Consider the following 27995-nt stretch of genomic DNA (forward strand, 5'->3'; position numbering starts at 1 on the left):
TATGCCACATGAGGGCACCCAAGGAAAAAAAAGACTAAACACTTTATGATTTCAATCATATAAAATTCTAGAAAATGCAAACTAATTTGTTATAACGAAAAGCAAATCAATGGCTGCTTGGAGGACAGAGATTATTAAAGGATTATTAAAGGTAAGTATGGGGGTGACAGAGACGTTTATTATCATGATTGATGGTTTCATGGATTTATATAGATATCAAAAATTAGCAAATTGTATAGTTTAAATATAGATATTTACTGCATATAATTTATACCTTATTAAAACTTTAAAAATATGACTCAACTTAAAATTCTGGATTTCCTACTCTACAAAATCAGTTTTGGCAACCATACTGACTCAATGGGCAGGTTCAGCACTTGCCCCAGTGGCAGCAAAAATAGGTGAGAAATTTTTGAAGTGGAAACAAAGACTATTTCCACTTCATTCAACAGGGATACTGGATGGGTCAAAAATACCATATTACTAGACTAAGAATCTCTCTCCTCTCGGTCCTTGTTTTCCTGTTTGCATAGCAATGGCCTTAGATGAACAGCCCATAGAAGCCACAGGAATCCACAAAACGTTTTGATTATTTTCTCTGACAAGGCCTTCAGCTACACAAGATATACAGTTCTGGACGTCCTGAGAATTTCTGTACCTGCTCATCCTTCACAACCATAGTGACTAAACGTTGTGAGTGACCTTTTAAAAGAGGCACATTCTAACCATTATATGTTGTAGTCTCCTCCACTCTCTATTAATCCAGTGTTTCTGTAACAATTATCACCTCCCTGGCCCCTTTAATCTTAAAATCATTGATGTTACCCTACAGAATTCAGGACATCAGGGCACATAGCTCCGCTGCAGGACCTGGGGAACAGATTTCCCTCAACAGTGCTGAGCAGGATGAAATATCGCCTGTGAACAAGAGAATAAGTTTATGTTGCTCTCAAAAGCACTAAAGGTTGTCACAGCAACCAAAAACAGCCCCCTCCTCAGTTTGAACTCTGAACCTACAAAACATCACAGCATGCCATCTAAAAATTAAGACTACAAAGCCCTGCAGTCTTTCCTTGAAGGTTTCGAGCAGCAATGCAACCTAGGCCAAAACTGGAGAGGCATATTCTGCCATCATACTGTCCCTGCTGAGGCACACAGTTTGGGATCCTGACCAGAGCAGTTCATCTCTTCAAGCCAGCAAACCCAGTTTACAACAAACCACCCCATACAGTGAACAGAACCCCTAAGATTAATGGTGACTTAAACAATAAGACCTTTATTATTATACAAACAAGAGCAATGGGAGGCAGGCTGTTCCCCAGTCTGGTGACTTGGAGGCTGGAAAATCCCATCACTAGAGTCTCATGAGATCAATAATATCCCTGAAAAATGTAGTCCACCTTTTCAAATCACCAACGGAGTCCTCTAGGCCCAAACTGGGTAAGGTCCATGATTTAACTCATGAGGGAGGAAAAAAACTGGGAAAGACTAAGTGTTCAAGCTACTCATGAATCATCCCACAAATGGGAGAGCACTGGGGTTTCCTTCCCTGAACACCCTAGGTTGGGTGAATGTTGCATACTATGGGCATCTCCCAGGTGGTCAGAGGTGAAATGACTTCTGCTACAGAACTGGCAGTGACATAAATCTGGCAAGGGCCCTGGACAGGTTAAAAAGTGCAATGCAGCTCCCACATACCTGGAATTTAAGTGGATGTTTGGATACATGTGGTTCAATACAGGCAAATGGCATCTTCATAAGGGATCTCCTCCTGTGTTGTTGCACTGAACAAAGAAATCATATATACCTGCACATTGAAGGTAGTTCTCCCATTTGAAATCTGTGGTATCCCATGAGGTAAGTTCTTCAGCGGAAGGCTTTCTCACATTCACTGAATTTATAAGTTATAAGGCCTTTCTCCACTGCGAATTCTCTGGAGTGTACCGAGGCTAGACTTTGGCCAAACGATTCTCCACATCTGCCATACTCATAAGGCTTTCCTCCAATGTGACACTATGGTGTTTTAGGAGCCTGGAGATGAATTTCCCACATTCAAATGCACGTAAAGCCTTTCTCCAATGTGAACACTCTAGTGGTCACTGAAGTTGGACCTATGGGTAAAGGATTTCCCACATTCACTGCACTCATCAGGCCTTTAACCAGTGTGAACTCTTCGGTGTTTAATGAGGCTGGAGCTATGGCTAAAACATTTCCCACATTCGCTGCACTCATAAGGCTTTTCTCCAGTGTGAATTCTCCTGTGTTTAATCAGGCTGGAGTTTTGAGTAAAGGATTTCCCACATTCACTACACTCATAAGGCCTTGATCCAGTGTGAACTCTCTGGTGTTTCAAGAGACTGGAGCTGTAAGTAAAGAATTTCCCACACTCGCTGCACTCATAAGGCCTTTCTCCAGTGTGAACTCTCCGATGTTGCAGAAGTGCAGAGCTTTGGCTAAAAGATTTCCCACATTCGCTGCACTTATAAGGCCTTTCTCCACTATGAACTCTACGGTGTTCAATGAGGCTAGAGTTTTGAGTAAAGGATTTTCCGCATTCACTGCACTCATAGGGCCTTGATCCAGAGTGAACTCTCTGGTGCTTTATGAGACTGGAGTGGTAGGTAAAGAATTTCCCACACTCACTGCACTCATAAGGCCTTTCTCCAGTGTGAACACTCCGGTGTTGAAGGAGTGCAGAGCTTTCGCTAAAGGATTTCCCACATTCACTACACTCATATGGCCTTTCCCCAGTATGAATTCTCCGATGTTTAATGAGGTTGGATTTGTTGCTAAATAATTTTCCACATTCGTCACACTCATGAGGCCTTGCTCCAGTGTGAACTCTCCGGTGTTGAATGAGGCTAGAGCTCTGCCTAAAGGTTTTCCCACATTCCCCACACTCATAAGGCTTTTCCCCAGTATGAACTCTCCAATGGTCATTGAGGCTGTAGCTTTTGCTAAAAGATTTCCCACATTGGCTGCACATGTAGCATTTTTCTCTAGTGGGGACTCTTTGGTGCTGAAAAAGCATGTGTTTGCAACTAAAGTCTTCAGTACATTCTCCAGAGTTATAATGAGTTTTCCCCCTGTGAAAGGCAGCTCCACACTCAGTTCCCCTGTTTGACTTCTCCCTGGTGTATGTGGACTCCCCACAGGAAAGGGACTTCCCTGACACAAAAAATTTGCAGTCTTTCATAAATGAGGCTCTGTCCACGTTGCTTCTGAAGCATTTTTCTCCAATGTTCTGCTTTTGGTGCTGAAGTTTTGCACTGAAATACAATTGCTGCTCCCACGCCCCAATATCGTACAGTTTCTGCCTCTGGTGCTCAGTCAAGTGCAAAATGTCTCCCAAGTCCGGGCCGCATATCTCACAAAAATGGGCCTTTTGGGTGGACACACCTGCCTTGGGAGTACTGACCTGTGACATTCTATGTACAGAAATGCTCTGTTCAGGAGGTGCCTCTTCATCCTCCGCTCCATGCCAACAACCTGAAAGCAAGTAACGCTGGTGAAGTGCACATTGACTTTGGTCGGAGGGGACAGCTACTACTAAAGTGTATGTAACAAACCTAGGAACCTGTCCATGGGATTGTTTGCAGGAGCAAGGAGTTGGTTCCAGTTGAGGATGGGGCTGCTTAGCACTACTGAGCTATAAAGATCACAGAATGGGAGAGGTCTCATGAGGTGAAGGACACAACCTTGTGGTGGACACAAAAAGAAGAGACAGGGTATGCAATTCCTTCTTCTACAAAGAACTTTGAAAAGGAACCTGTCTGCTGGTGACACATGAACACTGTATAAAAGGGTTGTGCCAAGACCCAAGAAAATACGACTAAATCAGGGCAGTTGGTCTTTAAGGACTGTTTAAGAATGTGTGCACACCTCATGAAACAATACATAGGGGGACTTCCCTGGTGGTCCAGTGGTAAAGAATTGCCTTCCAATGCAGGGGACCCAGGTTCGATTCCTGGTCGGGGAACTAAGATACCACATGCCACGGAGCAAATAAGCTAGCACGCCACAACTACTGAGCTTGCACGCCTCAATGAGAGAGAGAAAACCCGCACGTCACAAGTAGAGAGAAACCCACGTGCCGCCGCAACTAGAGAGAAGCCCGCGCACCACAATGAAGACCCGACACAGCCAAAAATAAATAAATATATAAAATTTTTAAAGTAAAAAAAAAAAAAAAAAAAAAAGAATATATAGGGGCCAATGCAGAAAGCACTGCAGTTGTAGTAGTGAGAAAAACGGGTGAGAGAGGAGTCCAGAGATGTGAGGTTAACCTCAGGTTGGAAGTTAAAAGTAGCAGTGACAATAGAGATGACGAATTGGCCAAGTGTCAAGAAAAGGGAAGGAAGACAGAAATGAAGTGTGGCCACTGGCATCAAAATTCTGGTCAAACACAGTAAGTTTCTGGCATGATTTGAATACAGCATTGTCATCATGCCCTCTATGTGCTATTATGCAGGACCAGGCTCCCTCTGAGTCATCTTGCTTGATTCATATACATACTGTGAACCTCTGTGGGCTCTCCAACCCAACCCCACTCCCTCACTGATCAAATACATAACACCTTGACGATACAAGAAGCAAGGGATTTGATATCCTACGATAACCATAATGGAAAATAAAGAATTTTTTTAAAAGAATAATAATTAAAAAAGAACTGTAAGTCAACAGGGAAGCGAATGTTGGGCATGCTAAAGGAAGGAGAGGGCAGTGCACAAACCTCAGCCCAACGAACCACAGCACCAACCCAGGGAACTAAGGAAGGAAGCAGTGCCCATGGTCCTGATGTGAGGACAGACTGCTCCTGGGGAAAAAAGGAAGGGCAGAGACTAGTTCAAGGCACAGAGGTGGGTGTGACAGCCTTACCCAAGGAAGTTATAAGCGCCAAGTTCTCCAGCATCACGTTGTGGTACAGGCATCTCTGAGCCTCATCAAGGAGATCCCATTCCTCCCAGGAGAAGTACACGGCCACATCCTTGAAGGTCACACTGCCCTGGCGAGATGGAGACAGATGAAACCCCAAACAGCCCCTTTCTCAGGGACAACAATCCATGCCCCATGCCCGTCCTCCTCCCAAGCTCTCCAACTCAGAGGAGAAACCAGGCCCTGGCACCATGGCTGCCACTGTCTTCAAACGGTCCCACTGATCACTGGAACCAGCCGTCAACAAGAAGAGGTGGGTGGGCAAGTAGGTATCTAAGCTGTGGACCTGGCATAGAGGGATCCACACACTCATGCCAGGCTATTCCACTGGTGTGGCCAAGGTCACTGAAGTCTCAATACCAGGGCCCTGGGGTCATCAAGCATACTCCCTCTTCAAGTGCACATAATCTTTGAGACTGGATCCCACAGCGCATGCCTATGGTGGTCACCACCTCACTGTCCCACACCCCAGACTTCCAGACCTGTGTATTTAGCTGCTCACTGAATTCCTCCACTTAATGCTCTAGGCAACATCTCAGAAGCTCCTGATATCTCTGGGGAATATTACTCCTACGACCAGCTTCCTCATCTCAGTTGACAGAGCTTCTATTCCCACACCTGCTAAAAAAACAAAACAAAACAAAAAAACCAACCCTAGGAATATCCCTGAATCCTGTTTTACTCCCTCATGGTTCACATCAGAAAATATAGTTGTCACGTTTAAAAACACACATCCAGAATCCAATCATACCTCCTAAACCATGACTCTGGTCCACTGACCCTCACCTGGATTATAGCAGTAGCCTCCATACTGATATTCCTTACGCCTTCCTCCAACCCACAGTCTATATACTTCATGCAACAGCCAGATGTAGCCAGTTAAGACGTTGGTAATACTACCTTGCCAGAAACGGAAACACCTTCACATAACCCTGGCCTTAAGGTTTCTCCAGGGCTTCCAGACCCCAAACTGGGCGCACGGCACTTACGAGTCGCAAGAAACCACAATCCAGAGAACATGTGGGTGGAGGTCAGGGCCAGTGAGGGAATGGGGCACCCCCCACTCGGCTGTGTTGTTTCCAAAAAGCGCCTCTGCAGCCGTGGGAAACGCGGAAAAAGCCAAGTCTTGAGCAATGAGTCTATGGCGGGGTTCGATGGGCTCAGACCTCCCTATACCCCTGCCTGACCCTGAAGACTGGGACTCACGGTAGCTATTCAACCTCTGCTCCTCAGTGATCGGTTCTCCTTTTACCAGGTTTCCCTCCGCCTGTCACCCTTGCCCACGCCCCACCACCATCCCGGACACCGCGGCCTGGGCTTCGGGCACGTGAGCAAGCGCCCCGCACTCGGGGCTTTAGTCTGGTGCGGTGAGGGCGGTGAGGGCCGGAGGACGAGCGTTTACCTGAGGCAGGTTCCTCAGCGCCGCCGCCGCCATCGGACTCTGTGGGCGGACCGGGGCCGGGAGAGGCGGGACGCAGGCACGGCGGACCCTCTCCGGGGCCTGGCGCGGGGCCCCCGGGCGGCGTCGCCGAACTTCAGACCCGCCTCTATGCCGCGGGGACAGCCGCTCCTCTCGGACCTTCTCAATTCCGTCACCTCGAGATGGACCCACAATTCCCAAATCTCTCACACTGGTCAAACAAAACCAAGAGTAGCTAACATGGCCGCTGTGAAAAGGAAGCCAGAAGTTCCGCCCTGACAGCCTACGGCCTCCTGTCTCTAAGCGTTCATTGGGTAGCGTTCCTGCCGCTCGATACTGGGCATCCTGGGTAATGTAGTCCCAACAGATCCACACATTGAGGAAACTGGGCTTCCTGCTGGAAAGGATTAGCTCTGCCAGGAGGGGAGTTGGGAAAAGATATATCCAGGTGAGCTTCGCCCCGCCTTTAAAGGGATCTTAATCCTATTTTTGCCAAATGCTCTCTGCAGCTGATCACCCAAGTGTTTGGAGACATATCGTTTCGGACTCGGTGAAGATTGGCATGCTCCCAGAAGCTAAAAATACTATTTCAGGGAATTCCCTGGAGGTCCAGTGGTTAGGACTCTGGCTTTCACAGCTGAGGGCACGGGTTCAATCCCTGGTGGGGGAAATAAAATCCCGCAAGCCGCGGGGCACGGCCCGGGGGTGGGGGTGGGGTGGGGGAGGGTGGGGAAGAGAGGTTCAAACAAACAATTTCAGATGCCCCCAAAGACTACAAATCCAAACGAACATATTTTTATAGAGTCAGACACAAAATGTGTTTGTTAGTGGAAGCTAATAAACATTATCTTATTTCAATTCAAATGCATGCACTCCAAAGCATAAAGTTAGTTTTCCAGTCTATGTACATTAGGTCAGGGGCAAGAGAGAAAATACTCCAGATCGTGTTCTGTCAAGGAAGACAGAGGAAGGATATTGGGCCATCCTGAATCAGCAGTACAAAAATAGATCTAACAGCGCCTCTCCTTGACTAAACTTTAGTCAAGCCCCTTCTAAGCTTTTTTTCTTTATTTATTTTATTTTATTTTTTTATTTTATTAGACCCAGTCTTTAGGCCTTGTCCTCAAGAGCAAGAATTCTGCTAAGTTGGTTTGGCAAGAATTTCCCATCCTCAATGTCTGATAGCCACTGATATCTGATGAAATTTCCTCATCCCTCACCATCACACAGGCAATACCTGATCACACTGACCTACACCTTCTGCAAGAATTGTTTAGGTCAGTTTAGGAAGAATTTCACTGCTCTCTTAGTAATTTTTTATCCACTGACACCACCCCCCTTCCTCCTTGGCTACAAATCCCAACTTTTTTACAAGCGTCTGAATAATTTTTCTTTAACAGATCTAACCAGAGTTGTAAAAATATACAGGGAAGCTGAGATGTCATATTTAGTCCCTGGTTTCACTAATGATCAATGAGCAAATAGTTGGTTTTAGGTATTTACTGTAGGTACATGGGAGATATTGGGTCATAACAGAGACAAAGACCCCTGAATTCATAGGACTTACATTGTACTCAAGGAAGAAAGATCAGAAACAGAAAAGACTAATTGTATAATATGTTATAATGTGGCAGACAAATTGGGAGAAGGCAAGGTGAGTATCCCGAGAAGTACAGTATGGAGTATAATACTACACAGCACAGAAAGGGAGACCTTTTTAATAAGAGAGCCTTTGAGAAAACACTTGAAGGACGTAAGAGATGAGCCCTCTGGGTACTTTTGCAATAAATTTTGGGGAGAAGAAGTAGGTGACCACGTTGTTCAGTGGGTGGAGGCTTCACAGGTCTCCTCAGCAGTGCAGAGTGCAGGATACCAGCCCAGCTGGCCATTCCTCTCCTTTGCTCACTGCAGAGACACTCAGGGCATGTGGGTAACAAGTCTTGGCTCTGCCGCTCAGAGCCAAAATTGAAAATTTCCACTATGGTGAACTGGGGCCTGAAACCAGGCATGCTCACCTTTCCTAGAACCCTGATTTTCAGAGTTTGATCCCAGGACCTTCACCATCAGTATCACCAGGAGACTCATTAAAAATGAACATGCTCGGCATGGCCGCTGAGCCTGCGCGTCCGGAGCCTGTGCTCCGCAACGGGGGAGGCCACAACAGTGAGAGGCCCGCATACCACAAAAAAAAAAAAAAAAAAAAAAAATGAACATGCTCGGGCTTCCCTGGTGGCGCAGTGGTTGAGAGTCCGCCTGCCGATGCAGGGGACATGGGTTCGTGCCCCGGTCCGGGAGGATCCCACATGCTGTGGAGCGGCTGGGCCCGTGAGCCGTGGCTGCTGGGCCTGCGTGTCCGGAGCCTGTGTCCAATGGGAGAGGCCACAACAGTGAGAGGTCCGCGTACTGCAAAAAAAGAGAGAAAACAAATGCACATGCTCAATTCTGAACCCAGACCTGAATGAGGCACTCTGTGGGCCAGGCCAGAGAATTTGTGTTTTAACAAGCTTCCAAGTGATAATGATACATGCTCAAGAAATATCCATCATTCTGCTGTGTATTCGGCAGAGACATATACCTGCATTTCTTGCAATTTACAGGTGTTCTGTCTAAATATGTAGGATTTTTTTAGCTGAAGTTGGAAAAAAAAACTGGATCAGTACATATTTGATTCCTAAATATAAGAAAAGTATAAAATGTTTTGTAGTGTTTATGAAGATGTTCTACACCATATACAATTATAAAATAGAATGTCAAAAGTGTCAGATAATTAAACCTCCTGGAGGAAAAACAAAGTTTACAGTATAGGATCACTTTAGGATTGCTTCTGCACATGGATTGCTATCTGTGTGTTATCTATATGTTAAACTATAGTCCTATACAAGCTGCTTTTCTTAGTAAAAATAAAGTCACATTTCATATACAGATATGCACTTTGCTTTTCTCACTTAACTGTGTATCTTGGAGGACTTACCTGGTAGCGCAGTGGTTAAGAATCCACCTGCCAATGCAGGGGACACGGGTTCGAGCCCTGGTCCGGGATGATCCCACATGCCGTGGAGAAACTAAGCCTGTGTGCCACGACTACTGAGCCTGCTGCACTCTAGAGCCCACGAGCCACAACTAATGAACCCGCGTGCCACAACTGCTGAAGCCCGTGCGCCTAGAGCCCATGCTCCACAACAAGAGAAGCCATCACAATGAGAAGCCCACTCACTGCAAGGAAGAGTAGCCCCTGCTCGCTGCAACTAGAGAAAGCATGAGCGCAGCAACGAAGACCCAACGCAGTCAAAAGTAAATAAATAAATAAATTTATTTTTTAAAAAAGAGCAGGGAAAAGAGATGAGGTTCCATATGTAAGAGCATTTATGCTATTAAAACAAAACCAAACAAAACTATGTATCTTGGAGCAATCCTTTGGTAAGAACTTGCTGTGAGGCATGATGCCCTTAATGTTCCTGCCCACCTCAGATTACTGATTTAGTCACAAACATGTAAGGGGCCTGGGACAATCTACTGTGTGGGATTTACTATATTTTGTAGCTTTGATAACAGAGTGAAGTGGAATTTGTCCTGTAATTGGAGGAGGTTTTCGTGTTGTTTTTGTCTCTTATGACCAGTGGTTCAAAACTGAGTGTGAGATAATCACATTGAGTGGCCTGGAGTTATGGTTTCCAAACTCTGGGCGGATAAGAATAACCTGATGACATTTTGAAAAGAACATTTCAAGCCTCTCATATTGGAGCATGCTAAAGAGGAGACCCCTTCAAAGGCCCCTAGAAAGCTCTGGTTGGTGACTGGTTGCTAGAGGAACCAATTTTGTGATTAGAGTTTGGAACTGTCAGCCCCCTCTCTCCCCACCTCCTGGAAGAGAACCTGGAGTTTCAGTTAAACTCCAATGGTCAGTGATTTAATCAATCATGACTAGATAACAAAGCCTCCATAAAACCCCTAAAGGATGGGGTTCAGAGAACTTCCTGGTTGGTCAGCAAGAAAGCATCAATGGGCTAGGAGGGTGCGCATACCAAGCTTCTCAGGGCAGAAGCTTCTGCTTTGGGACCTTCCTAGACATTGTCTTCTGTACTTCATCATCTGGCCTGTTCATTTGTATACTTTGAAATAGCCTTTGTAATAAACAGATTAGTACGTAAAAATGTTTCCTTGGCGCTCTGTGAGCTATTCTAGCAGATTATCAAAGCTGAGCTAGGGTGGTCATGGGAACCCCCTGATTTGTGGTCAATTTGGACAGAAGTGTGGGTAACCTAGGGATCCACCTTGGATTGGGCAGTCTTGTAGGACTGAGCCCGTAAGCTGTGGGGTCTGTGCTAAGTCTGAGCGCCTAGTTTCAGAACTGAATTAAATTGTAGGACACCCAGTTGGTGTGTGCAGAGAATTGGTTGGTGTTGAAAACCCCACATATATGAAGCTCCGACTTCAGTGACCATCAGAGAGTTCACACAGGAGAAAGACCTTATAAGTGTGACCAATGTGGGAACGCCTTTAGCCACAGCTCCAACCTCACTCAACACCAGAGTTCATACAGGATTGGGCCTTATGGGTGTGTTAAATGTGAGGAAGCCATAAGCCAAAGGCCTTACCTTCTTGATTACCACAAAATTCACATAGGAAAAGCAACTTAGACATGCAGAAATGTCATATGTCCTCCTTCAGTATAACAACACTCAAGGAGGTGCCTTTTGAGGGTGCCATCTGCCTGAAGTGAACTTCATACATCCAAACATCAACATAAATTTCAGATATGTGGAAGGCACACTTTATGTTTTAACCTTCCAGATTACTGGAGCCCTTGCCAGATTACTGTCCTGTCAGATCTAAGGCAGAAGCCATTCACCTCCACCACCTGGCAGGTGCCCAGATTGTGCATCATGTACCCACCCCAGTGTGTTTGGGGCATGAAAACTCAGTGTCTTCTCATTCTCTCAGGGACTTCATGAGAAGCTAGAGTACTCTCCTTTCTCTCTGATTAGTTAGGGCAGGGATTTGACCCAGTTGTGGCCAAGAGGACTCCATCTGAGTTCTGCTGGTGACTTGTAAAGATGGACTACCTTTTCTGGGGATTTTGTTGGTCTCACATGACTCTTGTGATGGAATTCCCAGCCTCCAAGTCACTGACCCAGGAACAGCCTGCCTGCACTGTTTTGGTTTTCTGCTATAACAAAGGCCTTAAGGTTTCCGTCACCTTTAATCTCAAGGGTTCTGTTCACTTTAAGGGGTAGTTTGAGAACAACTGGGTTCTGCCAGAATAAAAGAAACAGATTTTGTGGGATCCTGACCCTCGTGTGCCTCATGGGTGGATGGAATGGTGGCAGTGCTCCTGCAGGTCTGGGCCTGGTTTGCTTGCTTGGTCCTAATTTGGAGGCTGAATGCTAGTATTTTTTGTGGTGACAGAACTTATCCTGAGGAGGGAGCAGTCGTGACAACCTCCAGTACTTCTGGGAACAACATGAAATTGTTCTCTTATTCACAAGAGATACTGCATCCTGCTCAGCACTGGTGAGAGAAGTCTGTTCCCTAGATCCTGCAGCGGAGCCATGTGCCCTAACATCCAGAATTCTGTATGTGTGGTAGTGTCCTTGGTTGAAAGATTATAGGGGGAATGATAACAATTACAGGAACAGCTGATTAGTAGAGATCACAGGAGACTGCAGGAACTGGCTGGAATATGCCTCTTTTAAAAGGGTATCCACAGTGTTCCAGGCACCATGGCTGTGAAGGATGAGCAACTGCAGAAATTCTCAGGACCTTCAGAACTGTGTATCTTGTATAGCTGAGGGCCTTCTCAGAAAATAATCTAATGGTTTTATGGATTCCTATAAACAGCCCGGCTTCTCTGGGCTGTTCACCTTAAGGCCATTGCTGCACAGACAGGGAAACAGGGAGGGAATGACCGAAGATCCCTTAGTCCAACGATGTGCCCTTTGTGACCCAGCCTGCATTCCTACTGACTCAGCTGTAAATGGTCTTCATTGCTCACCAATATTTGCTACTACTGAGGCTAGGCACCGATCCCAGAGCATTACAAGGGATATGGTGGTGTTAACATAGGTTTGCTAAACTTTATTTTTCTAAAACAGTAAGAATTTTTTTGTTTCTCAGCGCTTTTTAGCTACAGTTAATAAACAATAAATTGGGACTTACCTGGTGGTGCAGTGGTTAAGAATCCACCTGCCAATGCAGGGGAAACGGGTTCAAGCCCTGGTCTGGGAACATCCCACATGCCACGGAGCAGCTAAGCCCGTGCGCCACAACTACTAAGACTGCACTCTAGAGCCCATGAGCCACAACTACTGAGCCCATGTGCCACAACTACTGAAGCCCGCACACCTAGAACCCGTGCTCTGCAACAAGAGAAGCCACCGCAATGAGAAGCCCGTGCATTGCAACAAACAGTAGCCCCCACTCACAGCAACTAGAGAAAGCCCATGTGCAGCAACGAAGACTCAAAATAGCCACACACAAAAAATAATAATAAATTGTCCATATTTAAGCTGTACCATTTGATAAGTTTTGACATTCATATAAACCCATGATACCATCGAACAATCAAGATAATTCACCTATGCATTACCCAGTATTTACCTCATGCCCTTTAATAATCTCTTTCTCTCTGCCCTCCCTGGCCTTCCAGGCAAGCATTGATCTATTCTATAATAAAATATTTTGCATTTTCTATAACTTTATATGAATGGAATTATAAAATGTTTAGTCTTTTTTCCCCCGGGTGTCCTCTTCAGGCAGTGTATTTATTTTGAGATTCATCAGTGGTTCTTATGTGGGTAGTTCATTCCTTTTATGTTGTTGAGGAGTATATCACTATATACTTGGATCTATCACTATTTGTTTATTCCTTCATCTGTTTTTTGGATATCTGAATTGTTTCCAGTTTTTGGCTATATCAAACAAAATTGCTATAGACATTTTAAGACAATTCTTCAATACTGATATATTTCATTTCTCTTGTGCTAATACCTCAGAGCGCAACGCCTGAGTTACAGGTTAGATAAATGTATAACTTTTCAAGAAGCATCAAACTGTGACCTAGCACAATTGTTCCCTTTTGTATTCCTGCCAGCAGTGAGAGACTTCTAGTTCTTCCGTATCTTTGCCAATGGTGTGTACGGCAGGACTTTTAAAATTTTGACGCTTTTTTTTTTATGCGTTGGGTCTTCATTGCTGTGCACAGGCTTTCTCTAGTTGTGGGACTACTCTTCATTGTGCGGGCTTCTCATTGCCGTGGCTTCTCTTCTTTCTTTCTTTTTCTTTTTTTTTTTTGCGGTATGCGGGCCTCTCACTGTTGTGGCCTCTCCCGTCGCGGAGCACAGGCTCCAGACGCACAGGCTCAGCGGCCATGGCTCACGGGCCCAGCCGCTCCATGGCATGTGGGATCTTCCCGGACCGGGGCACGAACCCGCGTCCCCTGCATCGGCAGGCGGACTCTCAACCACTGCGCCACCAGGGAAGCCCCGCCGTGGCTTCTCTTGCAGAGCACCAGCTCTAGGCACGCGGGCTTCAGCAGTTGTGGCACACAGGCTCAGTAGTTGTCACTCACAGGCTCTAGAGCGCAGGCTTAGTGTTGTGGCGCACGGCCTTAGTTGCTCCACAGCATGTGGGATCTTCCTGGACCAGGGATCAAACCTGCGTCCCCTGTATTGGTAGGTGGATTCTTAACCACTGCCCCACTAGGGAAGCCCCTTGATCCTTTTTTATAAAGCTTTTTTAAAAAAGTTAATTAATTAATTTATTTTTGGCTGCATTGGGTCTTCGTAGCTGCACACGGGCTTTCTTTAGTTGCAGTGAGCTGGGGCTCCTCTTTGTTTCAGTGCGTGGGCTTCTCATTGCAGTGGCTTCTAGTTGAGAGCACGAGCTCTAGGCGCACGGGCTTCAGTAGTTGTGGCACACGGGCTCAGTAGTTGTGGCTTGCAGGCTCTAGAGTGCAGGCTCAGTAGTTGTGGCACACGGGCTTAGTTGCTCTGTGGCATGTGGGATCTTCCTGGACCAGGGCTCGAACCCGTGTCCCCTGCATTGGCAGGTGGATTCTTAACCACTGAGCCAAAGTTCAATTTTGACCCTGTTAATAAGTGTGTGTAACAGTATTTGACTGTCGTTTTACTCCCACTTCCCTCATGTTTCAGGATGTTGAGCATTTTTCATTTGTTAATTTGCCACCTGTATGTCTGGTAAGAATGTTCATATCTTTGCCTGTTTTTTAAAAATGAATTTTGGATATTTTTCTTTTCATTAACCAATTAGAAGACAGTGAAACAATAAAGACTTACGTTGCAACTTCATTCATTCTTCAGTGATGTGACTTCTTAACAAAGGAATAATTGTATTTACTATTCTGGAATACTGGAAGATATCTACCCTACCTTATTTATTTATTTATTTACTTTGGGGGGTACGTTGCAATAACCACATATAACTTACAGCTAATTTTAAGTTTAATCTGCGTTTTTAATATATTCTCCATTACTTTAAGTCTAAATATTCAACAATACAATAAATAAAGGGGAGTTCCCTGGCAGTCCAGTGGTTAGAACTCTGTGCTTTCACTATCGTGGCCCAGGTTCAATCCCTGGTCGGGGAATTGAGATCCTGCAAGCTGCACAGCAAAAAAACAAAAAGCAAAAAACCAAAAACCCCAATAAATCAAGCCATACTTTGTAGTGTTGCCAGTCTCTCTGCTGTATATATTCCCATCAATGGCCAATTTAAAACTGTCAATATGAACTCACTGACCATGGAGTTGGAAAAAGTTCCCAGTAGCACACCAATGTAGTCTATTTCCGCCATACTAATTCAGTAGCCACACATAACCTCAAGAATATAGAAAAAAATGAAATGTGAAATGATTAGGAAGTGAAAATTTTTCATATATATATTTTTGAACCATAGTTGATTTAAAAATTAGTTTCAGATGCGGGCCAGTGACGTGTTTGGGGTGACACTGATAACCCTGTTAGGGATACCAGGGTGGTGGTGCTGCTGTCCATGAGAATACTAGTCACAGGAGAGAAGTGGGGTTGCAGGGAAGGCACCGCATGCCCATGGGGAAGGGGCCGGGCGCCGCAGGTTGAAGTGTCAGGGTGTGGTTACATGATGGTTCAGTGCTCAGCAGATGATCTCACAGAAGAGGTATCTGTGGGTCTGGCTGGAGTCCCCAGATGTTTCTGTCAGGGCGCGGATACAAGGTAAGTAGGTGAGGGCTTCCCTGGTGGCACAGTGGTTAAGAATCCGCCTGCCAATGCAAGGGACACGGGTTTGAGCCCTGGTCCAGGAAGATCCCACGTGCCGCGGAGCAACTAAGCCCGTGCACCACAACTACTAAGCCCGTACACCACAACTACTGAGCCTGCGCTCCAAAGCCCGCGAGCCACAACTACTGAACCCGCATGCCACAACTACTGAAGCCCATGCGCCTAGGGCCTGTGCTCTGCAACAAGAGAAGCCACCACAACGAGAAGCCCGTGCACCGCAATGAAGAGTAGCCCCCGCTTGCCGCAACTAGAGAAAGCCCGCGTGCAGCAACGAAGACCCAATGCAACCAAAAATAAAAAAATAAAAAATTTTAAAAATTTAAAAATCTTTACAAAACCCAAAAAAACAAAGGAAGTAGGTGAGCTGAATCAGAGCAGTGTTGACTAAATCTTCCCTAACTCAGCCACTTGGCAGATGTGTGCCCTTGTCAAAGTCATCCTCTCTGAGCTGCAGCTCCCTCCTTTGAGAAGTGGAATTAATAAATTGTTCCTCTGATGAATAATTTGGGGGCTGGTAAATGAGGTAATCCTCAAGAGAACTCCACAATGTTAGCTCCCTATGAAAAGAAGGGTGCAGGCAGTTATGGGCTGAATTGTATGTCCCCAAATCCATATGTTGAAGTCTTAACATCCAGTACCTCAGAATGTCATTGTATTTGGAAACAGGGTCTTTAAAAAGGTAAAATAAAGTCACTAGGGTGGACCCTAATCCAAGGTGACTGTTGTCCTTAAAGGAAGAGGAAGTTAAGGACTTCCCTGGTTGTCCAGTGGTTAAGAATCTGCTTTCCAATGCAAGGGACGTGGGTTCAATCCCTAGTAGGGGAACTAAGATCCCACATGCCTCAGGGCAACTACTGAGCCCACATGCCTCAACTAGAGAGAAGTCTGCGCACTGCAACTAGAGAAGCCTGCACGCCACAACCAAGAGCCCGCGTGCCACAACAAAAGATCCCGTGTGCCACAACTAAGACCCAGTGCAACCAAAGAAAGAAAGAAGAGGAAGTAAGGATACATACACAGAGAGGGAAGACAATGTAAAGACACAGGGGGAGGGGGCTTCCCTGCTGGCGCAGTGGTTGAGAGTCCGCCTGCCGATGCAGGGGACGCGGGTTCGTGCCCCGGTCCGGGAAGATCCCACATGCCACGGAGCGGCTAGGCCTGTGAGCCATGGCCTCTGAGCCTGTGCGTCCGGAGCCTGTGCTCTGCAACGGGAGAGGCCACAACAGTGAGTGCGAGGCCTGCATACCGCAAAAAAAAAAAAAAAAAAAAAGACAGGGGGAAGATGGCCATCTACAGGCTAAGGAGAGCAGTATCAGGAGAAAATGATGCTGCTAACCCCTTGATCTCAGACTTCTAGCCTCCATGTTTGTGAGAAAATGTCTGTTGTTTAAGCTTCCCAGTCTGCGGTACTTTGCCATGGCAACCTTAGCAAACTATTACAGGGGCCATCAGCATCCAGGAAGAAGGTTTGAGGGCACCCCAGGGAGGGGGGAGGCTGAGAAGGACACTGAGAGGAGCCTGAGGGAACCAGAGGGAGGGGCTTTCTTGGGGTGGAAACAGGCCAGGAGGGAAGGGGGACACAGTAGGTCAGACTCCCTGAGACACTGGGCTGTGGGCTTGGGAGTGATTCCTGGATCCCCACCCCTCGCTGGGGGTTGCAACAAGAGACTCTCCCTCTAACCCCCACCCCAGGTTCAGTTTCCCCCAGTACGAAATGGGGAGAAGGAGCAGACCTGCCTCAGGGGCTGCTGGAGGATGCTTAAGAGCTCGTGGGCCTAGGGAAGGGGCTCGGAGTGAGTCCTGATCGTCCTGAAGGGAGGGGGGAATAGGGGCAGCCGTGCCTTTGGAGAGAGGGGCCGAGTGCCACTGGGGCTGGGGGTTGAGGTGAGGGGGTGGATGGGGTTTACAGCTGGCTCTTACCGAAGCTCTGATCCCTAGTGGACAGTCCCCAGGTGGTGATGGGGGGATGCACCACCAACAAGAATTTGAACACCTTCAGATGGATTGTATCCAGCTTCTACTCTCCATGCAATTTTACTATGTTTTAGTTATTGTCTGTTTTCAGGCTGGGTTAAACCATTTCTCTGCTGAAAAGCTACAGCCCTTGAAAAAAAAGCCGACTGATTTTGTTTCCAACCTGGGTTATCCCAATGTTTATATCAAGTGACTGTGTCACATGGGAACCACTGTAAAAGAACCCTGTAAGGTGTTTCCCCTACTCAAAAACTACACTGTCCATGTTACCGACAATCTTCTGGAAAAGTCAAAAGGATCAATGGCATCCTCAAATTAAAATCAGCAAAACTTTCAGAAACTTCAGAAACTCTTGAGCTCCCTGACCACTAGCCCTTACACTCACATAGTCCATTGACAAATCAGTTATCCCCTATGAATTACTAACTGGAAGGCCCATGTGTCTAGGGATTTCATCTCCAATACTAGATTCTGCCCTGCTATATGCAGACATGGCAAAATATTCCAAGGAACTCATGTATCACACCCACTCCCAATCACCAACTCGTTAAGGCCACCTCCTGAAAATATCTTTTTTTTTTTTTTTTTTTTTGGCGGTACGCGGGCCTCTCACTGTTGTGGCCTCTCCCGTTGTGGAGCACAGGCTCCGGACGCACAGGCTCAGCGGCCATGGCTCACGGGCCCAGCCGCTCCACGGCATGTGGGATCTTCCCAGACCAGGGCACGAACCCATGTCCCCTGCATCGGCAGGCGGACTCTCAACCACTGCGCCACCAGGGAAGCCCCATGAAAATATCTTTTAAACAGCTTCTTCGTGATATTCAGCTAGTAGATTTCATCTATTGGAAGAGACGTCAGAGAATAACTACTCTTGAACCTCTTTGGAAGGGACCCTTCGGGTTCTGTTGACAAGTGGAGCAGTGAAACTCCAGGGAGTCACTCATTGGGTTCGCATTTCACAACTAAAGAAAAGATTCCGAATTCCACACAACGGGCAGGCTACTTCCATACGGGACCTCAAAAGGAGGATTCTCAGAGAACCTCCAGAAGTAGGTTCCCTACGGAGGCACAATCCTGATTTCTTAAGTATATCCTGCTCTCACAGGGAAACATTAACCGCATTCCAGATGGTGTCATGAGATGTGGAGTCTCTGCCGGAATCAGGAATTTCCCACATACCGTGTTATCTACCATCATCTACAAGAGTGCATTATAGAAATGTCCATAGCTCTGCAATGTGAAGAGGCAACATGAGGTTTCCAGAAGGCAGCTGGAAGAGCAGATGAAAGACAGAAATATGGTCCGTACTTGCACTATAAAGATTAGGTTTCATAACTATATCAAAACTTGAACTTTATCCTTGAGGCGTCCACTGAATAATAAAAGAAACAAAGAGATACGGTATGACTGGCATTCAGGATCTTGTCCTGAACTCAGTGAGGAACACTTTCTCATCATTTGCCAGGAATAAATCCACATAAAGATTCCAAGTCTTGGAAAACAATCTAGATGGCATATCATTCTCCCATGTTCTCTTTTGTGGAAGTTTAACACAGGGCCAATACACACATTGAAAAACTTATCTGTGACCAGATGTGACCATGGATCAGGGAGACAGCGAGCAAATATACAGTGCAAAGCAAGAGAGAGTCACTAAATGGAAAGAGTGGAGAGGAGGGAGAGAGAGAATCATGTCAGAAATTGCAGATAAGAAAAAAGAAAAGGAAGTGGCACAATTCTGGAAATAAGAGGCTGCTAGAGTTACACATGTGACTTTTGAATATGGAAAGCTTACAAAAAGCTTACAAAATATTATAGTTTCTTCAAGGTATAAGAGAAGCAATTCATCAGAAAGAATGGAGGGGAGGGAGGAGTTATAAAGAGAGAAACTGGGACTTCCCTGGCAGTCCAGTGGTAAAGAACCCGCCTTCCAATTCAGGGGACGTGGGTTCAATCCCTGGTCGGGGAACTAAGATCCCACATGCTGCAGGGCAACTAAGCCCACACTCCACAACTACTGAGCTCGCGTGCCTCAACCAGAGCCCGCGTGCCACAAACTACAAAGCCCACGCGCTCTGGAACCCGCGCGCCATGACTATAGAGCCCATGCGCCCTGGAGCCTGCGCGCCACAACTGGAGAAGAGAAAAACCCACATGCCACTAGAGAGAAGCCCGTGCACAGCAACAAAAGATCCGGCACGCCTCAACGAAGATCCCACAGGCCGCAACTAAGACCCAACACAGCCAAAAAAAAAAAAAAAGGGACTTCGCCTTCCAACTCAGGGGGTGTGGGTTCGATCCCTGGTCAGGGAGCTGAGATCCCACATGCTTCATGGCTAAAAAAATGAAACATAAAACAGAAGCAGTATTGTAACAAATTCAATAAAGACTTTAAAAATGGTCCACATCAAAAAGATCTTTAGGGGGCTTCCCTGGTGGCGCAGTGGCAGAGAATCTGCCTGCTAATGCAGGGGACACGGGTTCGAGCCCTGGTCTGGGAGGATCCCACATGCCGTGGAGCAGCTAGGCCCGTGAGCCACAGCTACTGAGCCTGCGCGTCTGGACCCTGTGCTCCGCAACGGGAGAGGTCGCGATAGTGAGAGGCCCGTGCACCGCGATGAAGAGTGGCCCCCACTTGCCACAACTGGAGAAAGCCCTCGCACAGAAACGAAGAGCCAACGCAGCAAAAATAAATAAATAAATTTAAAAAAAAAAAGATCTTTAAAAAAAGAAGAGAAACTAAAATCTAGATTCAAGAAAATCCAGATTCTGAGACAGATGGGACAGTAGGATACGTCTTCAACAATGACAATTAAGGGCAGACATAGCTGCAGGTCAGGAATTGAATGGAAGTTCATTTTCTAAAAAAATTGTAACGAGATGGACTGCCAAACAGAATCATCAAAATAGAATTCCAATAAAGGTTTAGTTTTCTAAGCCGGCAAGCTTAGTCTATGAGCCCTGACATCAAGAGAGTTGACAGGAGCAGTGCATGAATGCAGTGGATTCACAAAGAAAATATTTTCAGAAAGAGTAGTTACAGGAACGGCCAGGCGGCCAGGCACTGCTGTGCTCCATGATGGGGTGTTACTCTCTGAATCTCAGTCCATGTTGGGCTATAAGCCTGGCATTCCCCCTCCCATCAGGACATCTGAGGTTCTATTACTGTGCGGAAGAGATGGCAGGGCTATGCACTGGGGATCTGAATGCATGTGACTAGAACCCTCCCGCACCTTCCTTCTAGAATCATGAGCTTATATCCTAAAACTCTTCTTAGATTCAGAGGACGTCAGGGATGATAATTAGTTAACAAACAGCTGACTCCATTTGGATTTCAATCTAGAACTATTTTAATGGTTCTGCCTACTGTGAAGAGTTAAGAAAAAGTACTAAACTCTTCCCCCTGATACCCCACAATCTAAAGGAGGAGAATATGGATTGTGCCTAAAACCTTTTCTCAAGTTACTAACTGAAGGAAATTTTCATTACAAACCTATTTTCCACATTGATTCTCAGCCAGAGTCCAAAATGAAAGAAGAGCCACTCACTCATTATATGCTTTCCATGTTTCTAAGCATAAATATTTTCCCCATTTGACTATGTAAAATCTGCTCCTAAGAAGTGTGATCATTCATATTTTTGATAGGTTTCATTTAATTAGTTAAAACATTTCGAGAAGTAGGTATGTAAATATTCTTTTTTGTGAACATGAGAACAGAATAAGGAAGGAAGGAGGGAAGAAAAAGGAAGAGAATAAAAACTTCAAGATGGATGGTATCAGGTTGACACTTCTGGGTGGGACCACAGTGAGGCCGTGGGGCAGGGGCTGGTACCTCTCACAGCAATCATGGCGTACGCCGGCCTCACCGTGCCTCTCATCATGACGAGCGTGTTCTGCGGCTCGGTCGGCTTCCTGATGCCCTGGGTCATCCCTAAGGATCCCAGCCAGGGAGTTATCATCACCATGTTGGCAACCTGTTCAGTTTGCTGCTATCTCTTGTCACGAAGAGACCTCCTCTAGATGCAAAATCACCTCCATACCCAGACCACCCTCCTTGACTTGCCCACTTTGGCCATCAGCTGCCTTAAACGTTCACACCACATCTGAATATATTATTCTACAATGCAGCATTTTTTCTTGTCACTTTTGCAACTTTGATGATGTGCCTATTTAATCTAAACTGTGTTGCCTCTATAAAATGTTTTTTTTAATTTTATTTTACCATTACATTTCTTTTTTTTTTTTTTTGCGGTACGCGGGCCTCTCACTGTTGTGGCCTCTCCCGTTGCAGAGCACAGGCTCCGGACGCACAGGCTCAGTGGCCAAGGCTCACGGGCCCAGCCACTCCGCGGCATGTGGGATCTTCCCGGACCGGGGCACGAACCCGTGTCCCCTGCATCGGCAGGCGGACTCTCAACCACTGCGCCACCAGGGAAGCCCCTACTTTCTTTTTTATTTATTCATTTTTTTGGCTGCATTGGGTCTTCATTGCTGCGCACAGGCTTTCTCTAGTGCAGCGAGAAGGGGCTCCACTTTTTTACGATGCACAGGCTTCTCACTGCAGTGGCTTCTCCTGTTGTGGAGCATGGGCTCTGGGCGCGCAGGCTTCAGTAGTTGTGGCACATGGGCTTCAGCAGTTGTGGCACATGGGCTTGGCTGATCCACGGCATGTGGGATCTTCCCAGGCCAGGGATCGAACCCGTGTCCCCTGCACTGGCAGATGGATTCTTAACCACTGTGCCATCAGGGAAGTCCCTATAAAATGTTAATGTACTCTTAAGGGATAGAAAGTGCTGTTCTTCTGAGAAATAACGTTACTCTCTCCTTGGAACCTGTGGATGTGAAGATGGCTCCTGCCTGCTCACAACATGAGAATCAGCGAAGTGTTTAAAAACTGTTACATGACAACAAGACTCCAGTGGGGCAGTCAGTAGGGGAACACGTTCAGAGGGAAAATGTGTCCCACCAGAATTATACCAAAGTATATTTTCAGGATGAATTTCTTATTTCTGCCCTCTTTTGGAATAAATTATTTTTCTACTTTCTATGGAAAAAAAAAGATGGATGGTATCAAGGAGAATCTCTAGCAGCTTGTAGAAGGAACTGGGTTTGTACAAGGTGGGATGGGGTGGATACAGCACACTCTGCATCTAACAGGAAACAGCCCCTCACTTTATGTATAAAGTTTTTTAGGGTCTCACTTCCAAAACCAGTAACAGAGTAATCGTCCCCTATCTTATCTATTCCTTAAATTTCTGTTTAACTCATATCTTGGTACAAAAGGAAAAGATACCCATCTCTGTCTGACACCACAAGGGTGAGCCCATGGTGACAAGTCGAGTCTGTCTTGTGATTTGGATGAGGAACTCAAGCCTTGAGCTATAGTTTTATTATTCCCTAATCCCCTTTCCCACCAGGCCACTCATTTTCAAGTCATCTGCAAATGTATGACAGTGGCTGGATGGGGTAGTGAGGATAACTTTTAAACAATTTTTGCCCCAATTAACTGTCATTAAAAACAAGTACAACTCATGCGACAATACCCAAAGAAGCAATTGGGAGAACGTGGGAGAGCGACTTTTCCAAGAATCCTTGAAGTGCCCAGGGTTATCACAGAGAGGGAAGCAGAAGGCATGGAAGCCGGACAATTAGGAGAGTGGAAGCCATTTACTTGGCTCTGTTCCGATTTGGGATAACTCACAGGGGTTTCTCCAACACTTAATTCCCTGGGAGATGTCATAACTCAGAGGAACATCGTTAGTAAGTGGCATGAAAGAGGGGGATCCATATATATTATGTGTCTACCTTCATTCAAGCAATATTTTCTAAAAGCTTCATACACATGTAGAGAGTGCAGATTTACACAAACCTAAACTAATAAGAAACTTACGGCTTCCCTGGTGGTGCAGTGGTTAAGAATCTGTCTGACAATGCAGGGGACACAGATTCGAGCCCTGGTCCGGGAAGATCACACATGCTGCAGAGCAACTAAGCCTGTGCGCCACAACTATTGAAGCCTGCACGCCTAGAGCCCGTGCTCCGCAACAAGAGAAGCCACAGCAATGAGAAGCCCGCTCACCGCAACGAAGAGTAGCCCCCGGTTGCCGCAACTAGAGAAAGCCCACCCGCAGCAACGAAGACTCAACATGGCCAAAAATAAATAAATAAAATGAATACATTAGAAAACAAGGCAAAAAACTTATGATAAACATTGAATAAAATATAAGCTTTTTTAAAAAAAAGAAACCATATTAGAGAAAACTAGTTATGATGAATGAGGTGCAAATACGAATCCCCAGTAGAGAGAAAGAACTAAATGTACGAACAATTCAGACATTTTAATGAGATCTGGAGGATGACTGGCACAGAATATCACCTGCCTTGTGAAGAGTACATTTTCCTGAGTCACCACATCAATGGCGCTACTCACAGAAGCCTGAATCAAGCAGTGATGGGGATGAAGAGGGCTCCAAGACAGAGGAATAGACAGACACAAACAAGTGTCGATGATCAGGTGCCTGATGCATCCCTGAGGTGGGTTCAGGGCTGAAGAACACCTGCAGAAATATGCACTAAAATCCTGCCATTTCCTTCCATCCCCATTCAGCACTTGACATCAGGCTAAGCACAGCCCTGCCTGGGGACTTTTCTTCCAAGATACTTTGTATTACATGGGAGTGCAGAGTACTGGGAGACAGTACTGAGAGTACAAGAGATGACAAACTGGGCAATGACTGTAACCAAAACCAAACTTTAGAAATCTGGTCTTAGTTTAGAGGGATGACCAGGACCCAGGACCAGCTTTTCTTCTTCAAAAATTTGCTCAAAAGAAAACGAAGGGCTTCCCTGGTGGCGCAGTGGTTGAGAGTCCGCCTGCCGATGCAAGGGGACACGGGTTCGTGCCCCGGTCCGGGAAGATCCTACATGCCATGGAGCGGCTGGGACCGTGAGCCATGGCCGCTGAGCCTGTGCGTCCGGAGCCTGTGCTCCGCAACTGGAGAGGCCACAACAGTGAGTGGCCCACGTACTGCAAAAAAAAAAAAGAAGAGGAAAGGAAGGAAGGAGGGAAGAAAGAAAGGAAGGAAGAGGAAGGAGGGAAGAGGGAGGAGGGAGGAGGAGAGGAGAAAAAAACATCCAAAACAGTAATTTGAAAAGATATACACACTCCAATATTCATTGCAACATTATTTACAAGAGCCAAGACATGGCAGCAACCTAATGTCCATTAACAGATGAATGGATAAAGAAGATGTGATACATATATACAATGGAATATTACTCAGCTATAAAAAGAGTGAAATTCTGCCATTTGCAGCAAGGTGAATGGACCTAGAGAGTACTATACTTAGTGAAAAAAGACAAATACTCTATGTATCACTAATATGTGGAATCTAAAAAATAAAACAAAGGAATGTATATAACAAAACAGAAACAGACTCAAGGATATAGAAAACAGACTAGTGGATACCAGTGGGGAAAGGGAAGGGGGAGGAGCAAGATAGGGGTAGGGGATTAAGAGGAACAAACTACTATGCTCAAAATAAATAAGCTACAAGGTTATATAGGGTAACACAGAGAATATAGTCAATATTTTCTAACAACTTTAAATGGAATAACCTATAAAAATACTGAATCACTATGCTGTACACCTGAAACTAATATTGTAAATCAAGTATACTTCAATTAAAAATAAATAAATAGGGCTTCCCTGGTGGCGCAGTGGTTGAGAGTCCGCCTGCCAATGCAGGGGACACGGGTTTGTGCCCCAGTCAGGGAAGATCCCACATGCCGCGGAGCGGCTGGGCCCATGAGCCATGGCTGCTGAGCCTGCGCATCTGGAGCCTGTGCTCTGCAATGGGAGAGGCCACAACAGTGAGAGGCGCGTGTACCGCAAAAAAAAAAAAAAAATAATAATAATAATAATAATAAATAAAAATAAACTATACTGGGCTTTCCTGGTGGCGCAGTGGTTGAGAATCTGCCTGCCAATGCAGGGGACGCAGGTTCGAGCCATGGTCTGGGAAGATCCCACATGCCGCAGAGCAACTAGGCCCGTGAGCCACAACTACTGAGCCTGCGCGTCTGGAGCCTGTGCTCCGCAACAAGAGAGGCCGCAACAGTGAGAGGCCTGCGCACCGCGATGAAGAGTAGCCCCTGCTCAGCACAACTAGAGAAAGCCCTCGCACAGAAACGAAGACCCAACACACCCAAAAATAAATAAATAAATAAATTTATTAATAAAAATTTAAAAAATAAACTATACTAATAATTGGGTCTCATAAACCATATTAATACAATAAAATCCATGAGATATAACTGTAGATGAAGAGGGAAGAGAATTTAGGCAAAAATAAGACAGGGCAAAATTGAAGGGGCATTTCTGGAAAGACCAGTAGGGACATGACATTACTCTTCAACTGTGAGAATAACCTCCTCCCTCTTTGGGAGGCTTTTCTACGAAGCAGTGAGGGAGGGTTTTGCCAAGGTTTAGTAAAACACTATAGATTTTGGCACAATTTAAACTGAGCTTAGAAAACAGAGGTTTGGGCATATGAAATTTTACTGTCCACAATCTGCGCAGGTCACTGATATCTTACAGCTCCATAAAACTGCCTCATGGCAGGCAGAGAAGAACTGGAGAACTGGTGTTTCTCCTAGTGAGGAAAATGGAACTAAAATGGGGCTAGGAGCTGAGACAGGAGTTTACTGGACGTGTTGACCAAGAGAACGAAGCAGAGAAGATCAGGAGAACCCGATTCAGATTGATAAATGGGGTGGAGTGGGGGAGTTCATGGATTTGAGAATCAGGTGATATCTAAGAGGTCATGTCTTAGGTGTTGAAGAAAACTAGCACATCAGAGACTGGGACAGGAGGGGACTTCCCTGGTGATGCAGTGGTTAAGACTCCGAGTTCCCAATGCTGGGGGCCCAAGGTTTGATCCCTGGTCAGAGAACTAGATCCCACATGCATGCCACAATTAAGGAGCCCTCCTGCTACAACTAAGACCCAGCACACCCAAATAAATAAATAAATAAAATTTTTTTTAAAAAATAGAGGCTGAGACAGGAGAAGAGAGTCACTGAACATATTACATAATTGGAAGAACATTTAAGAGTGACAATGAACTCCAGGGTGTGCCCTCTGTGGATCTGTAGATGATGTTTCTCTGTCTAAAGCCATGTTGGTCCCCTCTAGGTAGTCGTTTAACTCACACGATTCTTTTACCATCTCACACCTCCCCTCTGGCCCCTTCTTCCAGCAGCTTCATTCGCCTGCATTGTGGAATCCATCGCCAGGTGTCATGTGCTCCCCAGACTCTCCTTTAAAAAAGGACGCCCAGGGCCTCCCTGGTGGCGCAGTGGTTGAGAGTCCGCCTGCCAATGTAGGGGACATGGGTTCGTGCCCCGGTCTGGGAGGATCCCATATGCCGCGGAGCGGCTGGGCCCGTGAGCCATGGCCGCTGAGCCTGCGCGTCCGGAGCCTGTGCTCCGCAACGGGGGAGGCCACAACAGTGAGAGGCCCGCGTACAGCAAAAAAAAAAAAAAAAAAAAAAGGAGAGCCCAAGGGCTTCCCTGGTGGCACAGTGGTTGAGAGTCCGCCTGCCGATGCAGGGGATGCGGGTTCGTGCCCCAGTCCTGGAAGAGCCCACATGACGCGGAGCGGCTGGGCCCGTGAGCCGTGGCTGCTGAGCCTGCGCGTCCGGAGCCTGTGCTCCGGAACCAGAGAGGCCACAGCAGTGGGAGGTCCGCGTACCACAAAAAAAAATAAAAAAATAAAAATAAATAAAAAAGGAGAGTCCTTCTCAGACCTCAAGTTCCTCCCCACAAAGGCCTTCTGGCAACTCGCTTCCCACCCATGAGTGTGTAGTATGGATGGTACCACCACCAGCGGGACACCCCGGACACGGCCCCTGATGTCATCTCAAATGCATCCCTGGCCCTCACTGCCACACTCGTGATTCATTTCCAAGGTCCTGTCAGTTTTCCTTCTAAACACCACCTTTTAAAACATGGACTGTATCAAGTGTTGGCTACCTTGTAGAGGAACTGCAACTCTCATACACTGTTGATGGGAAGACAAAAGGGAACCACCACCTTAGATCACTGCGTGCATATCTTAAAATGTTAAATAGCTACCTACACTGCAACAGTGTGAGTTATTTACACATGGGAAATAAAACATAGATCCATATAAAGAACTGAATGCAAATATTTAAAGCAGCTTTATTTATAATACCCCAAACCTGGAAATAATCCAATGTCCATAAACAGATGAATGGATAAACAAAGACGTTATCCATAGAACAGAAGACTACTCAGCAATAGAAAGAATTAACTACTAATATAAGCATCACTGTTGAATTTAAAAATAATTGTGCAGCATGAAGTA

General features: G+C 46.0%; 1 protein-coding gene across 1 annotated transcript in view; it reads right to left on the reverse strand.

Annotated features, from left to right (window-relative positions):
• Positions 1-262: 262 nt before the first annotated feature.
• The window catches only part of LOC132480643 (zinc finger protein 551-like), a 53852-nt gene continuing 26119 nt past the window's right edge, over positions 263-27995 (reverse strand). The window contains 3 exon segments of the mRNA XM_060085027.1: positions 263-3489; positions 4879-5005; positions 6338-6566. Of these exon segments, the coding sequence (XP_059941010.1) occupies positions 2090-3489; positions 4879-5005; positions 6338-6566 (1756 nt within the window). The 3' untranslated portion in view covers positions 263-2089.

The sequence above is a fragment of the Mesoplodon densirostris genome, chromosome 19 (assembly GCF_025265405.1).
Source record: "Mesoplodon densirostris isolate mMesDen1 chromosome 19, mMesDen1 primary haplotype, whole genome shotgun sequence".
NCBI lineage: Eukaryota > Metazoa > Chordata > Mammalia > Artiodactyla > Ziphiidae > Mesoplodon > Mesoplodon densirostris.